Genomic DNA, 21,063 nt, shown 5'->3' with positions numbered 1-21,063 from the left:
AAAAAAAAGGAAAAGGAAAAGAAAGGAGCAAAACTCTAATCCAAAAGCAATCCAATACCCTTGGCAAGGGTAAGAGAGAAAATTGCTCACCAAAAATTGAAGAAAAAGAAAGAAGGCAATAAAGGCAAAAATTACAAGATTCTAGTTAGACCCTGGGGGCATATTTGAGCTTTTACCCTCATTTGGAACCAAGTCCTAAGCCCTATTATAACCCAACAAGTCCTCCTAGGCTAAATGTGGTGAGATTTTCTCCGATAACTTTGAGCTCACCCAGTTATGATGGAACTTAATTATCAAGGCTTTACAACCAATACATCATCCGCAGCAGGAACTATGTCCGACCTAATTCCTGATTTACTCAGGATACGTAGGCAGCTTGAGAAGTCAATTTCAAGCTCGGTCCATCACCTCAATCACCATATTACCTTGTTTTGTTTGGGCTTCATATGAATGTCCTTTCTTGGCTTCCTATTTTGAAGGCGATTTGATCGTTGCTACTTTTATCATCAAGAGATGGTTTACTTAGACTCAAACTCTTTCTCTCGTCTCTTATTCCGACGGATTCCCAAGAGTTTCACCACTTTGTCCTTTCTTCTAAGCCTCCTTAGTTGGCGTGATTTCTCTAGTGAGCTCGTCATTCCATGTAATAGCTCTCCACTCTACACTTGGTAGAACCATTGGGTCTGCATCATTTTCATATTGTTTGATTGTCTTACTACTTGTTTCTTAGGGCTTGTGCCACAGACATGATGTTTTGGGTATCTTAAGGAGCCACCCCTCAAGTCTTGAGAAGCAGCTAAGGAAGTTACTACTATCCTCGCTCATAAAATGTGGGCAACATCAGAAAGGTGCACTCACAGGAAAAAGAATGGATCAACATGTTGTGGATGTTCACCATGAGATAAAGATTTGGTTGGAGCAACCGAAAGCCATTACAATTGAAGACATCAGGCTATATTGCCATAAGTTGCAGATACGTGCAAGTAATGCATATTCAGGCCAGATTTATTTGAGTTTAGGCCGAGCAAATTGGAGATGTCACAATCTGGGGCAACACTCATCGATGGGTTACCTGCCTTGTTTTAGCTTCGTTCTCATGGTAAAATTTTTTTGGGCAAAATCCTTCTTTGTCATTTTCCAATGAAAACACTTCCCACTCCTTTTCATAGTAGTGGTCATTTACACTCTCTTACGTGAGCACAGTGTTAGGATTTGCATGACTAATCCTTTGTCTAACCAATCAGGTTGATGTTTGTTTAAATTTAATTGCAATATCATTACATCTCATGATTAAAATGTTGAACATTTAAGATTTTTAGGTATTTAACCTCAAATGCATCAGCTCATGAAGATTGGTTCGGATGGTTCTTTACACCATTGCTAATCCCATTTCAAGTCCGGTTATTTACACCGAAGATTGGGCTTGACGGTTATTTACGCCGTCAGCTTCATTTCAAGTCAGTTATTTACACCGAAGATTGGTTCGGATGGTTCTTTACACCATTGCCAATTCCATTTCAAGTCTGGTTATTTACACCGAAGATTGGTTCAGATGGTTCTTTACACCATTGCCAATTCTATTTTAATTCCGGTTATTTACACCGAAGACTAGGCCTGACGGTTATTTACGCCAATGTCAACTTCAGTTCAAGTCCGGTTGTTTAAACCGAAGATTGGTTTGGATGGTTCTTTATACCGTTGCCAATTCCATTTCAAGTCCGGTTATTTACACCGAATATTGGGCTTGACGGTTATTTACGCCAATGTCAGCTTCATTTCAAGTCCGGTTATTTACACCGAAGATTGGTTCGGATGGTTCTTTACACCATTGCCAATTCCATTTCAAGTCCGGTTATTTACACCGAAGATTGGGCTTGGCGGTTATTTACACCAATGTCAGCTCCATTTCAAGTCCGGTTATTTATACCAAAGATTGGTTCGGATGGTTCTTTACACCATTGCCAATTCCATTTCAAGTCCGGTTATTTACACCAAAGATTGGGTCTGACGGTTATTTACGCCAAGGTCAGCTTCATTTCAAGTCTGGTTATTTACACCGAAGATTGGGTCTGACAATTATTTACACTAATGTCAGTCTCACCTCATAGTCCGGTTATTTAAGCCAAAGATTGGATCTGACGGTTATTTACACCAATGTCACCTCCATTTAATTCTAGTTATTTTCGAACTGAAGATCGGGTCTGGCAATTATTTATACGAATGCCATTTCTATCTTAAGTCCGGCTGTTGAGATTGAAAGTTGCATCTGGTGGTTACTTACACCGAGGTCAAACCTAGTTTCTCTTGTGTTTGACCATTCATTTACACTATTGTCTCATATTTGCATTTATGGTCTGCTTGGTTCTTTATACCAATGACAGCTGATTGCATCTACACTTCTTTTATCATACTTGCATTCATAGTCTACTTGGTTCTTTATACCAATATTGGCTAATTATGTTTACACCGTTTTTCCATACTTACATTCACAATCTGTTTAGTTATTTACACCTAACGGTTGATTGTATTTACACTCTTTTCCATACTCGCATTCAGGGCTTGCTTGGTTCTTTATATCAGTGGCGTCCAATTGCATTTAAATTTGTGTCCCATACATTGATGGTGTGTTTGGTTATTTATACCTGACAGCCAATTGTATTTGCACTCTTTCATACCTGCATTCATTGTCTACTTGGTTCTTTACACTAAGAATGACATATTGCATGTGCATCCTTAGTCTAGGTTTTACCTGCATATTAATCGACTATGATAGGTTTTATATCACGGTAGCACCCACACACTACTTGATTTTGCATGTGTTATCGATCGACATTTCCTATCTTTGGTCTTATCTCTCGTTTTGCATTTGCATTTGCACCTCCGCCATCCTTGAGCTAGATGTCGGCAGTACATTGCTCTTGGTGACAAAATGGTGTGTTCTTTTCTTTGCCTTTCGACCGTCACACAGGTCTCGATCAAAGAGGGGCAATCTGTAGACACCGAATTTTGTCACCCCCCGGCAATGATGACAATATGAAGGATTACATGTTGGATATTTTAGACTTGGAGAATTTTCAAACTTAGAGTAGAAAATGACCATATTTTGCTATAAACTTTCAAGAGAAAATGTTTTTAAAAATTAGAATTTGATGTTGTGGATTATTGTTGTTTGTCACCCCTCGGCCTCCAACAGGTCGTGCTGCACCTCGACCTCTAGCAGGCCGTGCTGCACCGCGGCCTCCAAAAGGTCGTGCTCCACCTCGGCCTCCAACAGGTCGTGCTCCACCTTGGCCTCCATCAGGTCGTGTTGCACCTCGACCTCCAAAAGGCCATGCTCCACCTCGGCTTACATCAGGCCGTGCTGCACCTCGGCCTCCAACAGGTCGTGCTCCACCTCGGCCTCCAACAAGCCATGCTCCACCTTGGCCTACATCAAGCCGTGCTGCACCTTGGCCTCCAACGGGTCGTGCTCCACCTCGGCCTCCAACGGGCCGTGCTCCACCTCGGCCTACAACGGGCCGTGCTGCACCTTGGCCTCCAACAGGCCGTGCTCCACCTCGGCCTCCAACGGGCCGTGCTCCACCTCAGCCTCCAACGGGTCGTGCTCCACCTCGGCCTACATCAGGTCGTGCTGCACCTCGGCCTCCATAAGGCCATGCTCCACCTCGGCCTCCATAAGGCCGTGCTGCACCTCGGCCTCCATCAGGCCCAAACCCCTTTGTCCAAAAGCAAGGCTTTTTGGACAATCCTCTCTAGTTTTAGTCCCACATCGGAAATTTGAGAAAATTGTCCCAAGTCCCAGGGCTATAAAAATAGCCCTTCTCTTCCAAAAGGGAGGAGAAAAATTGAGAATTTGGGAGAGAGGATGGCCCCATTAAAGTTTTTGGCTAACTTCTTCCCTCTAAAATCAAACATTCTCCAAGTTTAAAAGTTTAATACATTAATCCTTCATTGAGCCGGGAGATCTTGTTCGGTTCTGTTCGATTTGGGGGCTCAAAGCACAAGGGTTATCTCCCCTTGTTTCTTGACTAAAGCCGGTTTAAGGTATTTATTTATTTACTTATTTTCTCCCAATAAGGATTTAGAATTAGATTAATTAATAGATTAGTTTCTAATTTATTAATAATTGATTTATTTAGATTAATTATGTTTAATTAGTTTCAATTTGGTTCAATACGGTTTATTAGATGTAAATAGATTTATTCTGGTCCAATTAAGGGTATTTAGGTTTAATTGATTCTTTTAGCTTAGTTAGGTTTAATTGTTTTTTTAACATGTTTACCTTTGATTTGGTTTAGTTTTTTAAATTGCTTTTTGTTCTTTTAATCTGGAACCTTAGATCAGAATCTTACATGTAACCTAATCCTTCTTCCTCTTCTTTTTCTTTTTCCCTTTTTCTTCCTTGCTGCTGCAACCGGACTTGTAGCCGAACCTTCATCTTCTTCTTCTTCTTCTCCTTTTTCCCTTCTTCTTCCCTGCTGCTGCAACCGAACCGCAGCCGCACCTTTCTCTTTTTCCTCTTCTTCTTCTTCTTCTTCTTCTCCTTCTTCTTCTTTTTCTCTTTTTCTCTTCTTCTTCCCTGTTGTTGCAACCGAACCGCAACCGCACCTTCCTCTTCTTCTGCTTCTTCTTCTTCTTCTCTTCTTCTTCCCTACTGCTGCAACCGGACTTGCAGCTGAACCTTCCTCTTCTTCTTCTTTTTCTCTTCTCCTTCCCTGCTGCTGAAACCAAATCTGTAGCTGCACCTTTCTTCTTCTTCTTTTTCTTTTCTTCTTCCCTGCTGCTGCAACCACTACCCGGCAGTACCCTTTCTCCTTCTCCTAGTCCCCCCTCCTTCATCTCCACCAAGGCCTTAAGCCCACTGAATCATATCCTTCTTCTTCTCCTTTTTACCCATAACGTGTATCCCCCCTTCCAGGGGATACTATCTCATCTCATTAGGGTTGAACCCTAGCGTGTGTACACGCGCTACGCGCCGTATAGCGATCCCGCGGGGCGGGGGCAGAGGTCCGTGGTACCTACACCACCCATGTGGTTATTAGATATTTTAAAGTATAAATAGCACTTATTATGTTTCTCCTTTTCCTCATTTATTGCATTAAAGAGTTGGTGAGAAGAGTAAAGAGGAGAGAGAAAAGAAAGGAAGAAAAGAGAACGAAGAAGAAAAAAAGGAAAGAAAGAGGAGGAAGAAATGACTTTAAGCGACGCCGAGGTTTGATCTTTTCATTCCGACGCCGGAAAAGTGATCCCCAATACGAAATCTACGATTTAAGGTGAGCAAAGACTATGCTTCTCAAACTTTCACCAAACCCCAAGTGAAACCCTTGATTTGGGTTGAGTTCTTTGGGATGATGAATCTAAGGTTTAATAGGTGGTCTATATGTTGATTTTGAAGTGTTGAAGAAGTGTTTACAGGATTTGAGAAGCATTGGTGATTTCTTGAGCTAAGAGGTGATTTTGGGGTTTTGAAATAGTTCTTGAGCAAAGAAGGTAAGATGGCTTTTCAATCCTTAAATCTAACTTAGATCTAAGTTAGAATCATCTTATAAGACCTTAGATGTGTGGAAAATGTGATTGGAACAGTCCCATTTGGTTTCCCCAAGGTTGGAGAACGTTTCAAGGAAGAAGGTAAATTTTTGCCCCCACAGGTGGGCGAAGCCGCCTGCTTGAGGGCACCCGCCTGAGGGGGCAGCCCCTCGGTTCCCACCTGTGGGCGAGGACCGGCGGGCAAACCCGCCCTCCTGAAGGTGCCCACCGGTTGGACCGGTGGGCAAGCCTTGCCCACCTGAGAAGACCAGGGGCAAAGATCGGTGGGAGAACCCGCCCACCTGAGAAGACCGGTGGGCGAGCCCACCCACCTGAGAAGACAGGTGGGCGAAGACAGGCAGGCTGTCTGGCCCACTCGTGGGCCCCTCAACGTGATTTTTGTGTCTGAATGGACCCAAAATGGGCGGACAACCTTATTTTATGATTTTAAACATGATTTAAACATCAATACTCGCTAGTTTTGACTCCAAAGTGGTGAAATGCTAACCACATTCACTTATGATAGGTTCCACTAGAATTTACGTTTCTCGCGCCAGATCTCACCCGTACCGAGCGTGAGCTTTTATACACAACAAGTAAATGGGGAGAGAACATTTAACTTTATTTTAATGCTTGTTTTGCACCATTAAATATTATCTAGACTAGCCATGTCATCATGCAAATTATGTGTAGATTAGTCATCCTCGTATGCCATTCGTGTGCACTTGCTTGTGCATTCTAAATTAATGATTTATGATGTGTGTGTTATGTCTTACATTCTCAATATTAAATGATTGATGTGATTATGTGATGAGTGATTGGATTACGATGTATAATGCATTATTAGACTATAAGCCGCAGTCGGCTTGGAAACGAGTGCATTGGTGACCCATGGAATGAGACGCGGTGGCACTATGCAATCGTACTATGTCATATAAGAGCATGCGGTTTAGGATTATCATTTTCCCGTGCTACGACCCTTCCCAATAGGGGTTGAGGTGTTGGGTTATCACTTGGGGGGAAGCAGTGGTCGCGGTTATCGGGTCATTGTGGCGGTTAGACATACGCCCGACTGATCATTAGGACAGTCAGCAACCTCAGTGGTATATTCAAGAGGGTCAATCGTATTGCTTTTAAATTGCTGGAGTCAGCACCTTTACTTTCTATCATTTACTTTTATGTTGAGAGCCGGTGGTCAGTATACTTTACTTTTCTGAGTACTCACAGTGGGCCTCCGATAACCCTATGGGCGTATCGCGGGATGGAGTTTGTGGCTCGTACCCAAGGCATACGCGCACTATGATTGTAGTAGCACATAACCAAAGACTTCGTAATGTTTAGGTGGATAAGATTTAAAATGAATTGCATAACATATAGTGCATATGGATGTGATTGTTGTATGATCTTTCTTTTCACTTACTGAGCTGGTGAGTTCATCCCACGTGCGCACCTCTTTTAGATGATTTTGCAGATCACTAGCCTAAAGATCAAGGGTCGGGCCCCACAATTGAGTTTCCTGATGAGGATTGGTGGGTCCCCGAGGAGTATGAGCACGGTGCTGATTGCACGTGTGAGGGCGTGCTGCGAGACCACAGTAATGACACCATTTAGGATTTTGCTTTTTGATTCTTTTGATGATCTCCCTTTTTATGTACTTGATTCGTAAATTATTATTCTTTTTGTCTAAATATCATGCATGCAGGCCCACATGTATTTATCTATATACTATAATTTGAGTATCAAGTATATTAGAGATATTTACAGGTAATTTAAGTCTTCCGCTGAACCTTTGAACACTTATCTTAGATGTGAGTATACTGTGGTGGATACTGTATCAGATGATCCTGGCAGGTTTGGGTTAATCGGAGTTAACTCGGTCACCGGTCCGGTTCTGTGTGAACGAGGTGTGACATATATATATATATATATTCATAATCATTATTAAGAGTATTTATCTTTCGGGGTTTGGATTTTACATAAATCTTATAAGATTGTTTACTAAGATTTTCCTTATATCTCTACAGTGTGGCGAATCAAGTGGACCTAAATGTTTATAGTTTAAATGCCAAGTTTTTTTACACACTTAGGCAGGTGATTTGTAATGCTCAATGGATTACCTGCCTGAAGGTTGGTCACTTGATCAACTCCTCTCAAATGCATTGATGCTTAGGTTGTCCCAATTTCTTTGTTTTCTAAGAAATCTAGTCTTGAACCTTGTTAACTCTTCCGGGGATTTGTACTTGATTTCTATATAAATCTACTATGTAAGGATCAATATACCCTTAAATTTGAACCCAAAAAAAATTTATCAATGGAGCAAATGACACGGCAAAATTTCCATTAAAGTCAAAGTTTGTGTAAAAAAAAAATTAATAATAACAATAATGGACGGTTGAAAATACATGAGGAAATGTCAATGCATGAGGGTAAGTGGTGTTAGGTCTCTACTCAGAAGGGGACCACATGGATCATATTTTCATCAAAAGAATGACATGTTACCTATAATGAAACTTTGAGCAGGAGGAAGTGAAATTGCATACCACCTCTAAGACTTTTTTTTTTTTTTGGTAAATACAAATCTGCTTTTGCATTTATTTATTTATTAACATTTTGGTGAGTGGAAGTTCATAAATAAAGAAGAAGAATAGAGAAAGTGCTCTCTCTATCTTATTATCTTTGTATTAGATTTTGCAGAATGATGTGTTCACTTTGTTAAGGGAAGAAGGGAAGATATGACTGTTTCTTTTGTATTTGTCATGTTAGGTATGAAATTTTTGTGAATCCACCTTTTTTTGTGGGTTGTTATACAATCCAAGAAGGATTATTATTTTTGTATGTCTAATAGCATTTAGTATTAACCAGAAAAGATTTTGTATTTCCATTATAGGAAAAAGCTCTTAGATCCCATGGTGTACACTCCTTGTCAAGGTTCTAAAAGTCGGTTTGGCCAAGGGCGATACCATTCTAATACCGATACAGATTGGTTTGGATCGGATCATATTGTATCGAACAGATTTACCCCTACTTTTAATAAAAATCAAATTTTTATTACATTTTTACCTTAAGCCGTACCAATGTATTGGGATTAAAAAGGTCAGGATTGGGGATCAGTCAAGGTCAATATCATTCTGATCTGGCTGATACTGACTAATCTAATTTGATTTTTAAAACCATGCTTCTTGTATAGATTATTATATTATTTTTTGAAGAAAAAAATAAAGATTTAAAAAAATCATTGTGGGAGGCTGTAGAGTACCTTGTTTAGGGAAGTATCTCCCTTCCATTATTTATCATAGTGGAAGTTTTGACGTGAACAAGGTTCCCATGATTTTTCCTCTTCAATTAGATAACATTTTTCACGTTATTATTATTATTATTTTCTTTTCTTTTTTTGTGATTTGCTTGATTTGTTTGTTGTGTTTTCACTCTGTTGCCGTTAATTTGCAAACTAGTCACAATAGAAAAATATTTGTTTCCTTGACACATGCATACATGATTGTTCTTGCGTATTTTCATTAATTTAGAACCATGCTCCTCGTATGTCAGTTTACCCCTACTTTAAATAAAAATGCTTGGTGTAACCATAGTTGTTAACACCGAATTTGGCACCTTTGCCTTAAAACATGCATAATAAGGGGCATTTTAGTTAAACAAAAAAATTACCATCGTTGGATAAACCATGATATTTCTAAAAAAAAAAAAAAATGTATGAGGATATATAGAGCCTGGTTGGCCTATATCCTTACATTGTGACCTACCTATTTATAAACGAGCCGAGTCTGAGCTTACCCCTTGCACCATGTATTACCTATTTATAAACAGGCCCGATCTAAGTCCGCCATGTTTAATAATTGATATAGGCTAGAATCGATGGATCCAATAGATTGAATTGATGCGAACTTGGGATTGAACGAAGGTTGCAACCAAGAATCTGCAACCCCTGGTATCAACCAAGGGAATAGAATCTTAGGGGTAAGAGTGAAAAAATTCACTCAAAGTAGGTATTTTTAAACTTATTCCTATGATTTCATTCTTTTCAATATTACCATGGGGTTGCAGTTACTTGAGTGCAAAGGGAAAATTTTTTCCCTTGGGATTCACCTATATGTGCGTGGCCACGCGAGCAGGCAGCGTCCTCTCTTCCTTTTAAAATTGATGTTTTGTGTTAGGATTCTTCATATTTTATTATTATTATTATTATTATTTTTAAATCTATCATGGCGGCGGGTTTTCGACTTGAATACCGGCTCGAGAGAGAGGAGTTGGAGAAGAAGTAATCACGATTCAAGGGGCAGGTCCGGCAGGACAGGTAAGAGTTTGTCTCGTGAATATAGAAGAAGAAGCAGGGTAGTTTGGGTACGAGAGCCACCATAAATACGTGGCATGGGAGCTAAGAATTTTAGAATACTGGAATAGGCTATCTGATGCAATCAGGGAAGAAGAAATTTTGCGAGAGATTGGAAGAAAGCAGGATTCAGGATTGGCGTCTTGGAAAAGGAATGTGTGGAAAGAAACGCCGAGGAACAATAATGTCAATCTCAATCTCTATTCCTCCATGATCGAATCGAAGCCAAGGAAAAGAAGAAAAAGGATCGATCACAATCACATATAGCAGAATACGATTACGTCTTTATCTCTCTTACGCGTCTTTCGAAGAATATTTTCTGAAGAAGAAGAATAGTACGAAGATATCTATCTATCTATCTATCTATCTATATATATGCGTATCTAATCGGACCTTTTCAAGCTCTCTGGTTATCTTATATTGAGGAATTGATTCGAAGATTTCGTCGAAAGGTTCTGTTTAGTTCATCGCTCTGATTTCTCTAACGATCGGGAAGATCGATTACAGGTATTCAAACCCTAGCTTTTGATTTATGTGTTTTTTGGTTGTTTTTCATCGATTGAGAAACGAAAACATATAATATGTATGGGAAAGGGCAAACGCAAGGGCAAGGGCAAGGTCAAGGTCGAAGGCAGAGGCTTTGATCGTTCAGAGAATCGGACAGGTTTCCTTTAGTTCAGAAGAAGGCACTATCAGTTTTGAAGTATTTGAAACAGGTTGAAGACGACCAGGGAAGGCAAGGGCAACACAATAATATTAGGGTTTTGCATTGGCAATCACTTTTGATGAGTCAACTCTACAATTCTAAGAGAAGCTCTGCCGGTTAGGATTTTTGTTCCTAGATCTGTATGGTCTTATAATTTAGCTGCATACTTGAGGCGGGGCTACGAAGTTTTGCGTCGGGGCATGTGTTCTTGATGTTCGGATGGTTTGGATGTCTACTTTGCTTTGCCTGCAATTACTGACGTTGGGTCTTACGTTGTCTACCTTCATCCGCTAAGAGCTGACGTAGTCACTCCCTTTTGAACTCGTTGAAGAGACGCCTTCCTCCTGGATCTAGGTTTCCTGTGGGGGAGCGTTTGTGTTATTCTTAGAGTTTATCTTTGCTCCAGAGAAACCTCTTTAAGTGATTATTATACTTTTCCGCTCACCGTACACACATAGGGCGTCGTAATCTTCTTGGAGGAGTTGTTGAGTTGAGCATGGTTGATGCCAGCTTCTGGCAATGCGATGTAGAGAAGGCTTGAAAAGACAATCCGCCTAAATTTTATTTAGGTCAACAGGATCTATTCTCTGTTATTTATCTGATTGGATCTGTTGATTAATGTTGCCTCTGAAATTATTGCTCCAGCAGTCACTTTCTTCCATCAACTAGTCTGATAAACCGTAGGTTTCCCAAAAATGGAACTCTCCGTATCTTGTGGAGTTCAGGCGGTTCCTGTGCTACATCTATATCTTTGGAAACCTTGCCGTGGGGCTTTGGGTGTTCTACTGATTCAAAAGGTGATTGCACTGTGGGCAAACTGTTTGTTTCTGAAGATCAATTGTTCCCAGATTATTATCAACTGCATACAAGATGGTGATCTTCAACCTGTAAAGTGGGTCGGTCCGATCTTTTTAGAAAAAGGAAATAAGGCCCTTCATGTATTGAATGGCTTTCTTGTGGATGTGCTTCAGGTCGCTTGACTATAAGCCCAACTTGCTAATCTGTTTCTAACTAAGCATATAACTAGGTTTTGCTGCATTCTTAGGCATAATCTGAATTAGCAATGATTACTCTGTTACTCAACTAACATGGCTTCACTTCTAAGTGTTAAGCCATGTTGTTGAAGTGAGAGTCATGGTATATTGGTGTTTGTTTTCCAGTTTAGTTGTCTAGAAGACACCTTCATACCAACCTTAGTTCACTGCCATATCCAAAGTTGCAGTATGACTCAGGACTTTAATGCAGGCCTTGAAGGCTGGTTGACATGATATGGAGGATTATATGGCAGTCTTGTTATAAGCTTTAGGTCTCAGAAATATACTAATGGTCTCAGTGATTGTTTTTATAAATTATTGTCTATAGCTGCTGTCATAATTCTCGCATGTTTTACAGGTGAGGTCATTTTGGATCCTGCTATGGCTGCTAAGAAAGTATTTTATCCATCACCATCCCTCAATAAGCTAGGACAATGAGGGTTCTGATTTAATGGTGGGTAACCCTTGTTTCCACATATGACTGAGTTCAGACATATTTAAAAACTTGGCATCAGTGTCTATATGCCTTCTATGTATCTAAATGATTTCCTTTTCCTTTTCACAGATTCAGACGTGTTCTTGCTCTGGGGGGCCAGCCTCTACTATAGAGCCAATTAGAAAACGATTAGTGACGGCATCTTGCAAGACTTGTGGTGGGAAACCACTGGTTGATTGGGGAGGGTCTCTATCCGGTAGCATGGTGAGCACAGGGGGATTGGAGCTTACAAGTGTTATCAATCCTGACTTGACTTGGAAGACAGTTTCAAAAGGTAACAGAAGTGCGTCAAGGCGGGCTAGAAGACCCATTTCAAGAAACTGTCAAAGGAGTGGAACTCTGATTGATAAGGACCCAGAGAAGGTTGAGGACATGCCAGTTTCTGAATCTGAGAAGGTTATTACATTTCTCATGTTTCAGTTATTCATTTTATATGCTCAGCAGATGGCAGTGGGAAGTATGTAAATTTTTCCCATGTTGTTTAGATTGTCTTCTCTATTTTGCAGCTTGGAGTGACTATCCTTGGGCACCGGTTTAACGACAAAGTGGAGCATATACCAATTAAAAAAAGGAGATTTTTGTTTCGGCCGCCATCGCCACCTCCTCAGGCACCTTCTCCACACCCAGAGGAGTCTGATCAGTTTACAAGTAGTCAACATGCTTCAGGTCAGGGGTCTTCTTTAAATCCAATTGTGGGACGGAAATTGGAGGCAATGGACTCAACTGTTAGGTTGGGCCAAGTTGTTGACATGGGTATTGCTGTTGATAGAAAAAACTCAAAAGAGATGAATGAAAGTCTTGGTCACAATGAGGACTTCTCTGGTATTTCAATATTGGCTGCGGCTGCCTGCAATAACAGTATGGACGGTGGGACGAATAATGCTGAGGATGGATCAGCCCTTGAAGTGTCTTCTATGCAAGAGAGATCTTCTGATGTTCTGGTGAATAATGAATCGTGTACTGTGGTGGAGGAAACACGCAAGGACCATAGTATCAGTTGTGCTGAAGTCTCAAATGAGCAAACTGAGGCCTGTATTTCTGCGATGCTTGTGGAAGAAACAACTGCCTGCTTGGTGACAGCCACATCCTTCCCAGAAGATATGGCATGTAAAACAAATGCAAAGGCCCCCTCCTCTACGGATAAATCTCTCGCTGCTAAGCAAAAACAGCTTCCAAATGAGAGGAATGAAGCAAGTTCAAGAAGTTTTGAGTCTTTGCGGGATGATAGATCACACTGGGACTTGAACACTGTTATGGATGCTTGGGACAGTCCATGTCTTGATCCCATTGTGGGCGCTCAGGAAGATGTAATTGGTGATATCTCTGCTGGTGGATGCAATAAGAAGGCAGTGGAGTTGGAAGCTAGTGAGCTGCGAAGGGGACTTGCGGCTACCGAACTTGACAATGCAAGCCCAGTGCTGCCTGTGCTTGGCAATGTTGTGAGTGATGGACATGAGGGCATTTACTTCCATGCAGACTCAAAAAGCTTGGCTATGGGGATGGAGAAATCAGTCAGAGAGGACCAAAAAGCAGATACACATGCCTGTGAGGGAAAATGTCAAAGTTCTACTTGCTTCCTGGGAAAAACTCCTTCACCTGAGACTAATAGTGCTCCGAATAGTTTGATTGGCCTGGATGGTGGATCAAAAGCTTTACAAAATCAGGAATGCTCTACAAACATCATTGCTGATCAGTTTGATGACAAGGACACCGTAAATCATTCTGCCCTTCCTGCAGCTGACACACCAGTCTCTGAGGGAAATGGAAATGCAGCTTCTGATGTTGCTACTGGTAAAGAAACAGGAGGTGATTGCCCTGCTGATGCAGAAAGAGCTGAAAACATTTGCTCAAGTCCTCAGTACCTTTCTGCTGTTGCTACTGATAAAGAAACTGGTGATGATTGTCCTGCTGATGCTGAAAAAGCTGAAAACATTTGCTCAAGTCCTCACTCAGGGAAGCATTGCGTTGGAGATGCTATGTGTGGAATCGACGAAGTTCTGAATGAAGATGGTGAGGATGCTGGCAGAACTTCTGGTTTTCTTGACAGTGTGAACCTCCCAAATAAACCACAGGGCACTGATCTCATGGCATGTAATCCTCTACAATCTGGGCCTTTTGATTGTGCCATGGATCTTGTGGTGGGTAATTCGGATAAAGCTCATTGTTCCCCGTCTACTATCTGTGAAGAGTTGCCTAGTTCACGTGCATCTGCTGGAAGAGGTGAACATGCTGTTGGTGTTGATTTGGTTGTACAAGATGGCCAAGATTTTGTAGCTAATGCCACAGTTGATTCTCCAGGTCAGATTGAATCTGAAAAACTCAAGCATAAGCCTTCTGAACAGACTTCAGGGAAACTGGAAGCACCAGGTGACATTAGTTCTCATGAGTCCTATAGAAGCTCTGAAAATGTTGCTCCAGAAGATGATCATTTTGATGACGTTGATTATGGTTCAGACATTTCACATGATGATCCCCAAGTGAGGGAACAGGAGAGCGAACTTCAGGTAGGTTATGATTCTCAGTATGAGGATGGAGAGTTGAAGGAGCCGGTTCTACATGGTTGGGAAGGGAATGCATTTGAGGAAGGGGAAGTTGAGCATGTTGACTATGGATCAGACAACAAAGAAGCATATGACTTTGAAGCTGCAGCTGATTATCCGGGGTCCATGTCTGTACAGGTTGATGAACTGGCAGAATGCCAAGGTGGGTTTGAGGCGAATGCCGACTGTAAAACAGACCAAATTTTGGAGAAGAATAAGCAAGAAAGCTATGTTCTGGAAGCAGGATATCATGAGAAAAGGTCAGGGACAGTGAATAGACACTCAAGGGAGCAGTTTGGTATGCAAAATGACCGAACAGATTCCAAGGTTGACAAGGAATTAAGGGGAGGTGCTGAAAAGGCGAATGGAGGTGGTGAACTTTATGCCAGAGGAGATGCTGGGAAGGAGTCGACCAAATCGGCAACTTCAAGGATGAAATTTATTGGATGGGATCGATTACCTGAATGCAGCAGAAGTTCTGTGGATGCAAAAATGGAAGCCAGAGATGGTGATTTTAAAAGGATTCATTCTGTTTCTTGTATTGATGGGCTTGATTCTGTGGGTTATGTGGCAAGGATGGCAAAAACTTCAGGGCGGGAGTTGCTTTCCCATATTGAGGGACCCATATCTTCTGATATTTTGCGTACAAATGAGATGTATGTTACAGACCTTCATTCCCTATTTGCTGCTTCATCTGTAGGCTTGTCAGTTTTAAGGTGTAATTGGTTGTCACATATCATTTTTTATGTTTTCAGATCCAACAACCTGGATGATTCAAATTGTAGAGCTGAAAGAGAACCTGCTTCTGCACAATCCATTGGAAGGGGTGGATCCTCTTTGCTGCATATGCATGGTAGGGGGCGGGGAGGTGATCGTTGGGTTGATTCTTCCCGTTGGGGTCCAGAACGTCACCGTTCACATGGTTTTGGGCACCCTGCATCAAGGAATGCTGCTGCAGCAGCAGCTGCAAATATAGAGAGCAGTGGTTTTGTTGTTGCTCCGGATGGTACAGTTGTAAAAGCAGGTGGTTTCGGAAGGCGTAGACAATCTGTAAATGCTTCTTCTGAAGGTGTGTGCCGCTCTCTTGTCCGAAGGGGATCACCATTAGAAAGGGATGAGGCTCTTGGCATACATATGGAACTTGGTCCAGTGGACGAGATGAGCCCTGATAGGAGCCTTACTCTTGAAAGGGGTAGGTCTGGAAGATTTGGTCCACAAGTGGTAGGTGCTGGCCTCAGGGAGAGACATCGAGGATCTGCTCCTGATGATTCTTCCTTCCGCATGCAACATCCTTTAGTCACGAGAGAACGGAGCTATTCCCCCATTCAAAGAAGGGGGGCTCCTCGTCTATCTCGATCCCGTACAAAATCTCCATCAAGATCTAGAAATCGTTCTCCCAATGTATGGCCATCTCAAGGGGGAAGAAATGGGTGTGGGATTGGTAGTGGTCCAGGTTTAAGTCATCACAGTAGAAGTCCTCGAAATTTCAGGTCTGTGGAGAGGGTGCGGTCACCTCATTGGCGGCCGGGTTTCTTAGCAGATCATGGTGGTTTTGCCCCAACGTCCAGAATCCGTGGTTCTCCACAACATTCTTCCCGATGGGTTGACAATAGGAAAGATCATGTTGATCATTTTAGGGAGTATGGCTACAAGCAGCGTCCTTCGGTTTCAGAAAGAAGATCGCCTGGAAGAATTTTCCCACGAGGTCGTAGGTATAATTTGGTGGGTTCCACGGGAAGATCAAAGCCAGATGGATATCACAGACCCATACATCCTGGAAGGTTTCCTGAGATGGTTGGAGCTGGAAGAGGGTCTCGGTATGATGAAAGTGATGATGATAGGAGGAAACATGGTCACAGATATGGGTTTATGCATCCCGTAAGGCGTTATGGTACTGATGGCCCTGTAAAGAGGTTCCAATATGATGTGGAAGATTTTGCTGCTTATGATTCTCATAACAAGGAGGCAACAGAGTTCCATGGTAGAGGAGGAAGTCCTAAGACCTATGACAGGGGTATTGACAGCAGGCTTGGGGATGCACCTAGGAGATCTAGAGAAGAGAAAGGCCATTTCAGATATGGTCGAGACTGGAAGTATGATTCCAATTCCAAGTCATTTGGAATGCGAGAATGTGATGAAGATGATGCACGAAGGAATTTCCCTTCATGACCTTTGTACCCTTCATTTTTTTCCTCTTTGGGTGCTTTTGTAGGTCGATAAAGAGATGTTGAAACTGGTGAATTGTTCCCCCTTCAGTGGGGAAGCATCTCAATCATGCGCTTTTTTCTCCTTGTTACAGTGCTTGTGTAACTACCTAGATTAGATGATTTCCTTGGCAAATGGCTGCTCATACATTTTTTTGTGCTCCTTTGTAGAAGAATTTTTTTTTCTCTTGGCCAATTCTGAGTTATGTAACCTCTGCAGGAGGCCATTGAAATATTATTAATCAAGTGAAAATTCAATTTATGCCCGTCATACTTTTTCAAAAGTGAAGTTAATGGTGGTTTTTGTGGTAAGCTCCATTCATGGCATTAGACTCACTTTATTTGCTATCTTATATTTTTTTTAATCAATGTCAGGTCTTGGCTGATTGATACATGCATAATTATTGATTAGTTATACATCAGAAGAGAGGAGCAACAAGAGAAAAAAAAGGAAGAAGAAAGGTCACTGGCAATGAGGAATCACTAATAGCATTGTACATATTTTTATGTTGTCATTGTTGAGGGTGATCCTTGGTGCAACAGTAAGGGTAAGGCTGCATACATTATGATCCTCCCCAGACTCCAGTGGCTGGGGCCTCGTGCACTGGGTACAGCCTTTTTATTGTCGGGGGAATAATTGTTAAAGTTGATTCCTTTTGAAATAAGTATGTTTTTTGCTGTATTCATTCTGTGGTAAACCCAATGTTTTATTCTTCTGGGTAAAAATTATGCCCTTTATATTGGTAATTATAGACTGAAGTGCCATATATTCTTTGGAGAATTGAGATATACTTCATTTGTCACAAAGGCTGCGGTGTGGTCATGATGTATGCTTATTCTGGTTATGGTAATTTCTCATATTGTGGTGAAGCTTATCTTGAAGAATTTTGTACTCTAATAACAGAGACAAATCACTGGTGACTGGTGAGTTTGCGAATTTTATCCTGCGGTTGCACAGTGGCAACCAATTATTCTCAAGTTCCTGCCATATCTTTGAGCAATTTTGTTTCATGCTATTAGGTTTTAGTTTTTGGACAGACTGCTGAATACTCTCATAATAAGCTCACCGCAATTTTATTTCGTGGCGTGGAGGATATCTAGAAGCCAAACCCAGTTAGTCACACCATTTTGTATCTGAGTTTTGCAGGTGGCTTGTTGTACAATCTCTTGGAAACTATATGCATGTTTTCTTTGGTACAAAGTGTGGTGATTACCTGAACAGCTGAAATATCTTCTTACTTCTAGAGATGCTTGGAGGCTTTTTGAGGACGAATTGGTACTCCTTTCTGTTTCATGCCCATGGATATGATTTGCAGATCAGTGTAATCTTTTCTGGCTTAATACTTATTTATGTGCATCATTCATTGTTATACTAAAGGAATCATATGTTTATTATTGTTTTCTAATGATTTTTGCTCAAATGTTGAATTATCAATGTGCCTTGAACCCAATGAGGCTCAAAGTTTTAGCTGTACTTTCTGTCCTTCAAGCATTGTCATCTTAAACATCTGCAAGTTCCTCGTCAGGAAGCTTTATTGAACCAAATCCATCTTTTTCTTTATCTCTACAGGTGAAATCCTTAAAAAGCTATGTTATAAATTCTTTTTTTTTTTTTTTTTTTTTTTTGGGGTGGGGGGGGAGGGTGGTGTGGGGGTGTGGTTTGAGGTGCTGTTGGTTAAAGAAGGAAGATTCCATGTTACACCCTATGATGGGGTTAGGGAGGATAAATTCAAGGTTTTCAGATTACACACCCCTTATAACAAGATCCCAACTAAACCCAAAACAGTAAATGGTCAACAATGAGGTCAAAAGTCAACCTTATCGGATTTCCAAATTCTGATCATAGGTAGGTTGATGTTGGTTAACAAATACCCTAAAGACTGCGATGATTCAACAGCCAGATTTAACCTAATTAGCAAAACAGTGAAATTCACAGTACAACAGTGGAGAATAAACATCAACTTACATGTATACAAAGAATAAACAGTGGAGAATAACCTTGATTTCCCACCAATGGATGCCCTCCAATTGAACCAGAGCTTCCCACTTTACTGTTTCTCACAGCCAACTGATTCTCTCGGCCATTAGATAAAAGCCAAACAAGTCTTGGCTCTTGCAGTTTCTAAATAAAGGCAAAGTAAATTTCAGATTCCTAGTAGGAAACTGAAAACTGTTTGTAGAGCGAATAGAAGGAAATAAAACTAAAAGAGGATACTCCATTTTTATTTTTTTTTTGGGGGAGGGGGGGGGGGGTTGTCCTCTTACAACTTTAACTACAAAATAAAATAACTTAAATGCAATTAAAATAACTAGCTATAAGCCAGCTCACAACTTCGACAACCCAAGCAGGCCCATGTCGGGCTGGACTTAAGAGACCCATATAGAGCCCTTACGACTGTCTGCTAGACTCAACTGAAAAACATCTCTTGGGAATTCTCCTTCCATTTGATTCTCCATCAGATTCTTATCTAATGTTTGCTAGCCTATCTGCCACTCTTGTTTGTATGAGTACGGACCAATCAGAGCAGGTATCTTTGATAATTGGCCACCCATACCCCTCATGGACACTTTCATACCACAGCTCACAGAAGTGTTACCACAAACAATATGTAGAAGAACAAGATATTTCCCCTTCCATTATAAATACCAAGAGACTAGTATCTTCCATAGAAAGAAAGTTGTCACCGAGGACTTGTGGCTTCTACCAAAGGAGCAGCTGCTCTTCTGATCTTAATTTTCTGTGTTTTAGAAAATAACTGATGCAGTGGCTCTAAAATGGTTGGACCAGCACAATCGGGTTCCGATTCCCAAGCCCAGATGGAACTGGCCCAACTTGGGTTTTTGGTCGTATAAGGGCTGGTAGTAGTTTAGTTATTTATTTGGGCTTAACTTAGTGGTCTTTTATTATTCTTGAGTTAGTTTGGGTTTTACATTCCTGTTAGGAGTTTTAGTTGTATAACTTTAAATATGGGGTATGCTTGTACCAATGGACAGAGTTAAATACATTATTGAGTTTGAGTTTTACCTCACGAGTGTAGTGTGGTATGTTGCGTGGCCTGCTGGTGTCTGCTCTTCTTCTTCTTTTTCTTCATTGCTCCTCTTGGTATGATTCCCCTTCCTCCTTCCTTCTTCTTCTTCTTTCTTTTTATTTTATCTTCTCCTTCCACTGTTCCAGCATATCAACAGTCCTCTCCCATCTCAAATTAAATCTACTTTATCCTCTTCTCTTCAGTCGAAGACTTTGTAGGGAATTCATAAACCCTGGAGCAACCTAAGCCCTAGAATCTCAACCCAAACCGACTTAACCCGCAAGATAACCAGACCCAAACCCTTGCTGAAACTGAATTTCCACCCTACCTGTACGTTGCAGTCTTCTTCATCTTGTTGGTGATTGCTGAAACTTGTTTTGTTGAGTGGAGCTTCAGTTCGATCGACCTCATCTTGAGGATGATCTTCTCAAAGAGGAGTTTCCTCCATTGGTTGCTGGTTTGAAGGTTGAAGACAACCTTTGTGGCTTTTGTTTTAAAAGCCTTTACTCTTTTTTCAAAATTGCCCCTCCATGTTCCAAGATTACCTCCCCTCTTTAATTTTGACACCCCTAGCTTATGTTCTTTCACCCTTTATATCTTAACAGTCATTAAAGATTTCACCTATTTACAGTTGTCCCATTCTCTTATAAAATTCAGTTTATTTACGGTTTTGCCACTAAACCTTTGATTTGAGTGTTCTCTTGCTCGTGTGGGCCCATAGTGATTCCGGAAAGGATTTTTTGAATCTCGAGACCACCATTAATTTAGTATCAAAGCCAAAATTCCTCCATATCCTAACCATGGTGGCCAATAACAAAATTCTCTAGCAACTTTATTCTTATAAAGATGAAAGCATGATTGATATACCTCAGAGTCCGTGTTGATACCCTCAACACTACAGTGAGTTCCATTCAGACTATGCTAGCATCCATGCACATTTCCATTGGCCGACTGGTGGCTTCAGATAAAGAAAAAGTTTATTCAATCTGGAGATTCTTCGAACTCTGTCCCACATAGCCTGAGTCATGTTACACCACCTACGCTACATAATTAGCTAACACCATTGCCACCACTACCCGCCACATATTACCCACCGACACTACCACCACCAACACCACCATATGGAGTTGGTTGATATGATATCTTCTTTATGGAGCTAAAATACGAGTGAAACTAGACGTTT

At 41.1% G+C, this 21,063-nt stretch overlaps 1 protein-coding gene across 3 annotated transcripts; it reads left to right on the top strand.

Moving 5' to 3' along the window:
* The first annotated feature begins 9,912 nt into the window (after window positions 1-9,912).
* On the top strand, window positions 9,913-17,117 carry LOC122057791. Of its 3 annotated transcripts, none has more exons than XM_042620058.1 (5): window positions 9,913-10,378; window positions 11,970-12,065; window positions 12,177-12,503; window positions 12,614-15,303; window positions 15,403-17,117. In XM_042620058.1, the coding sequence occupies exons 2-5, from the start codon at window positions 12,063-12,065 to the stop codon at window positions 16,814-16,816; spliced, it is 4,434 nt and encodes a 1,477-aa protein (XP_042475992.1). In that variant the 5' UTR covers window positions 9,913-10,378; window positions 11,970-12,062; the 3' UTR covers window positions 16,817-17,117. The 3 variants fall into 3 exon arrangements, with proteins under 3 accessions (XP_042475992.1, XP_042475993.1, XP_042475994.1); XM_042620059.1 differs by having other exon boundaries at window positions 9,913-11,374; XM_042620060.1 differs by having other exon boundaries at window positions 9,913-11,548.
* Window positions 17,118-21,063: the final 3,946 nt, after the last annotated feature.

Source organism: Macadamia integrifolia, chromosome 12 (genome assembly GCF_013358625.1).
Source record: "Macadamia integrifolia cultivar HAES 741 chromosome 12, SCU_Mint_v3, whole genome shotgun sequence".
Taxonomy (NCBI): Eukaryota; Viridiplantae; Streptophyta; class Magnoliopsida; order Proteales; family Proteaceae; genus Macadamia; species Macadamia integrifolia.
This window is presented reverse-complemented; position numbering and strand designations above follow the sequence as displayed.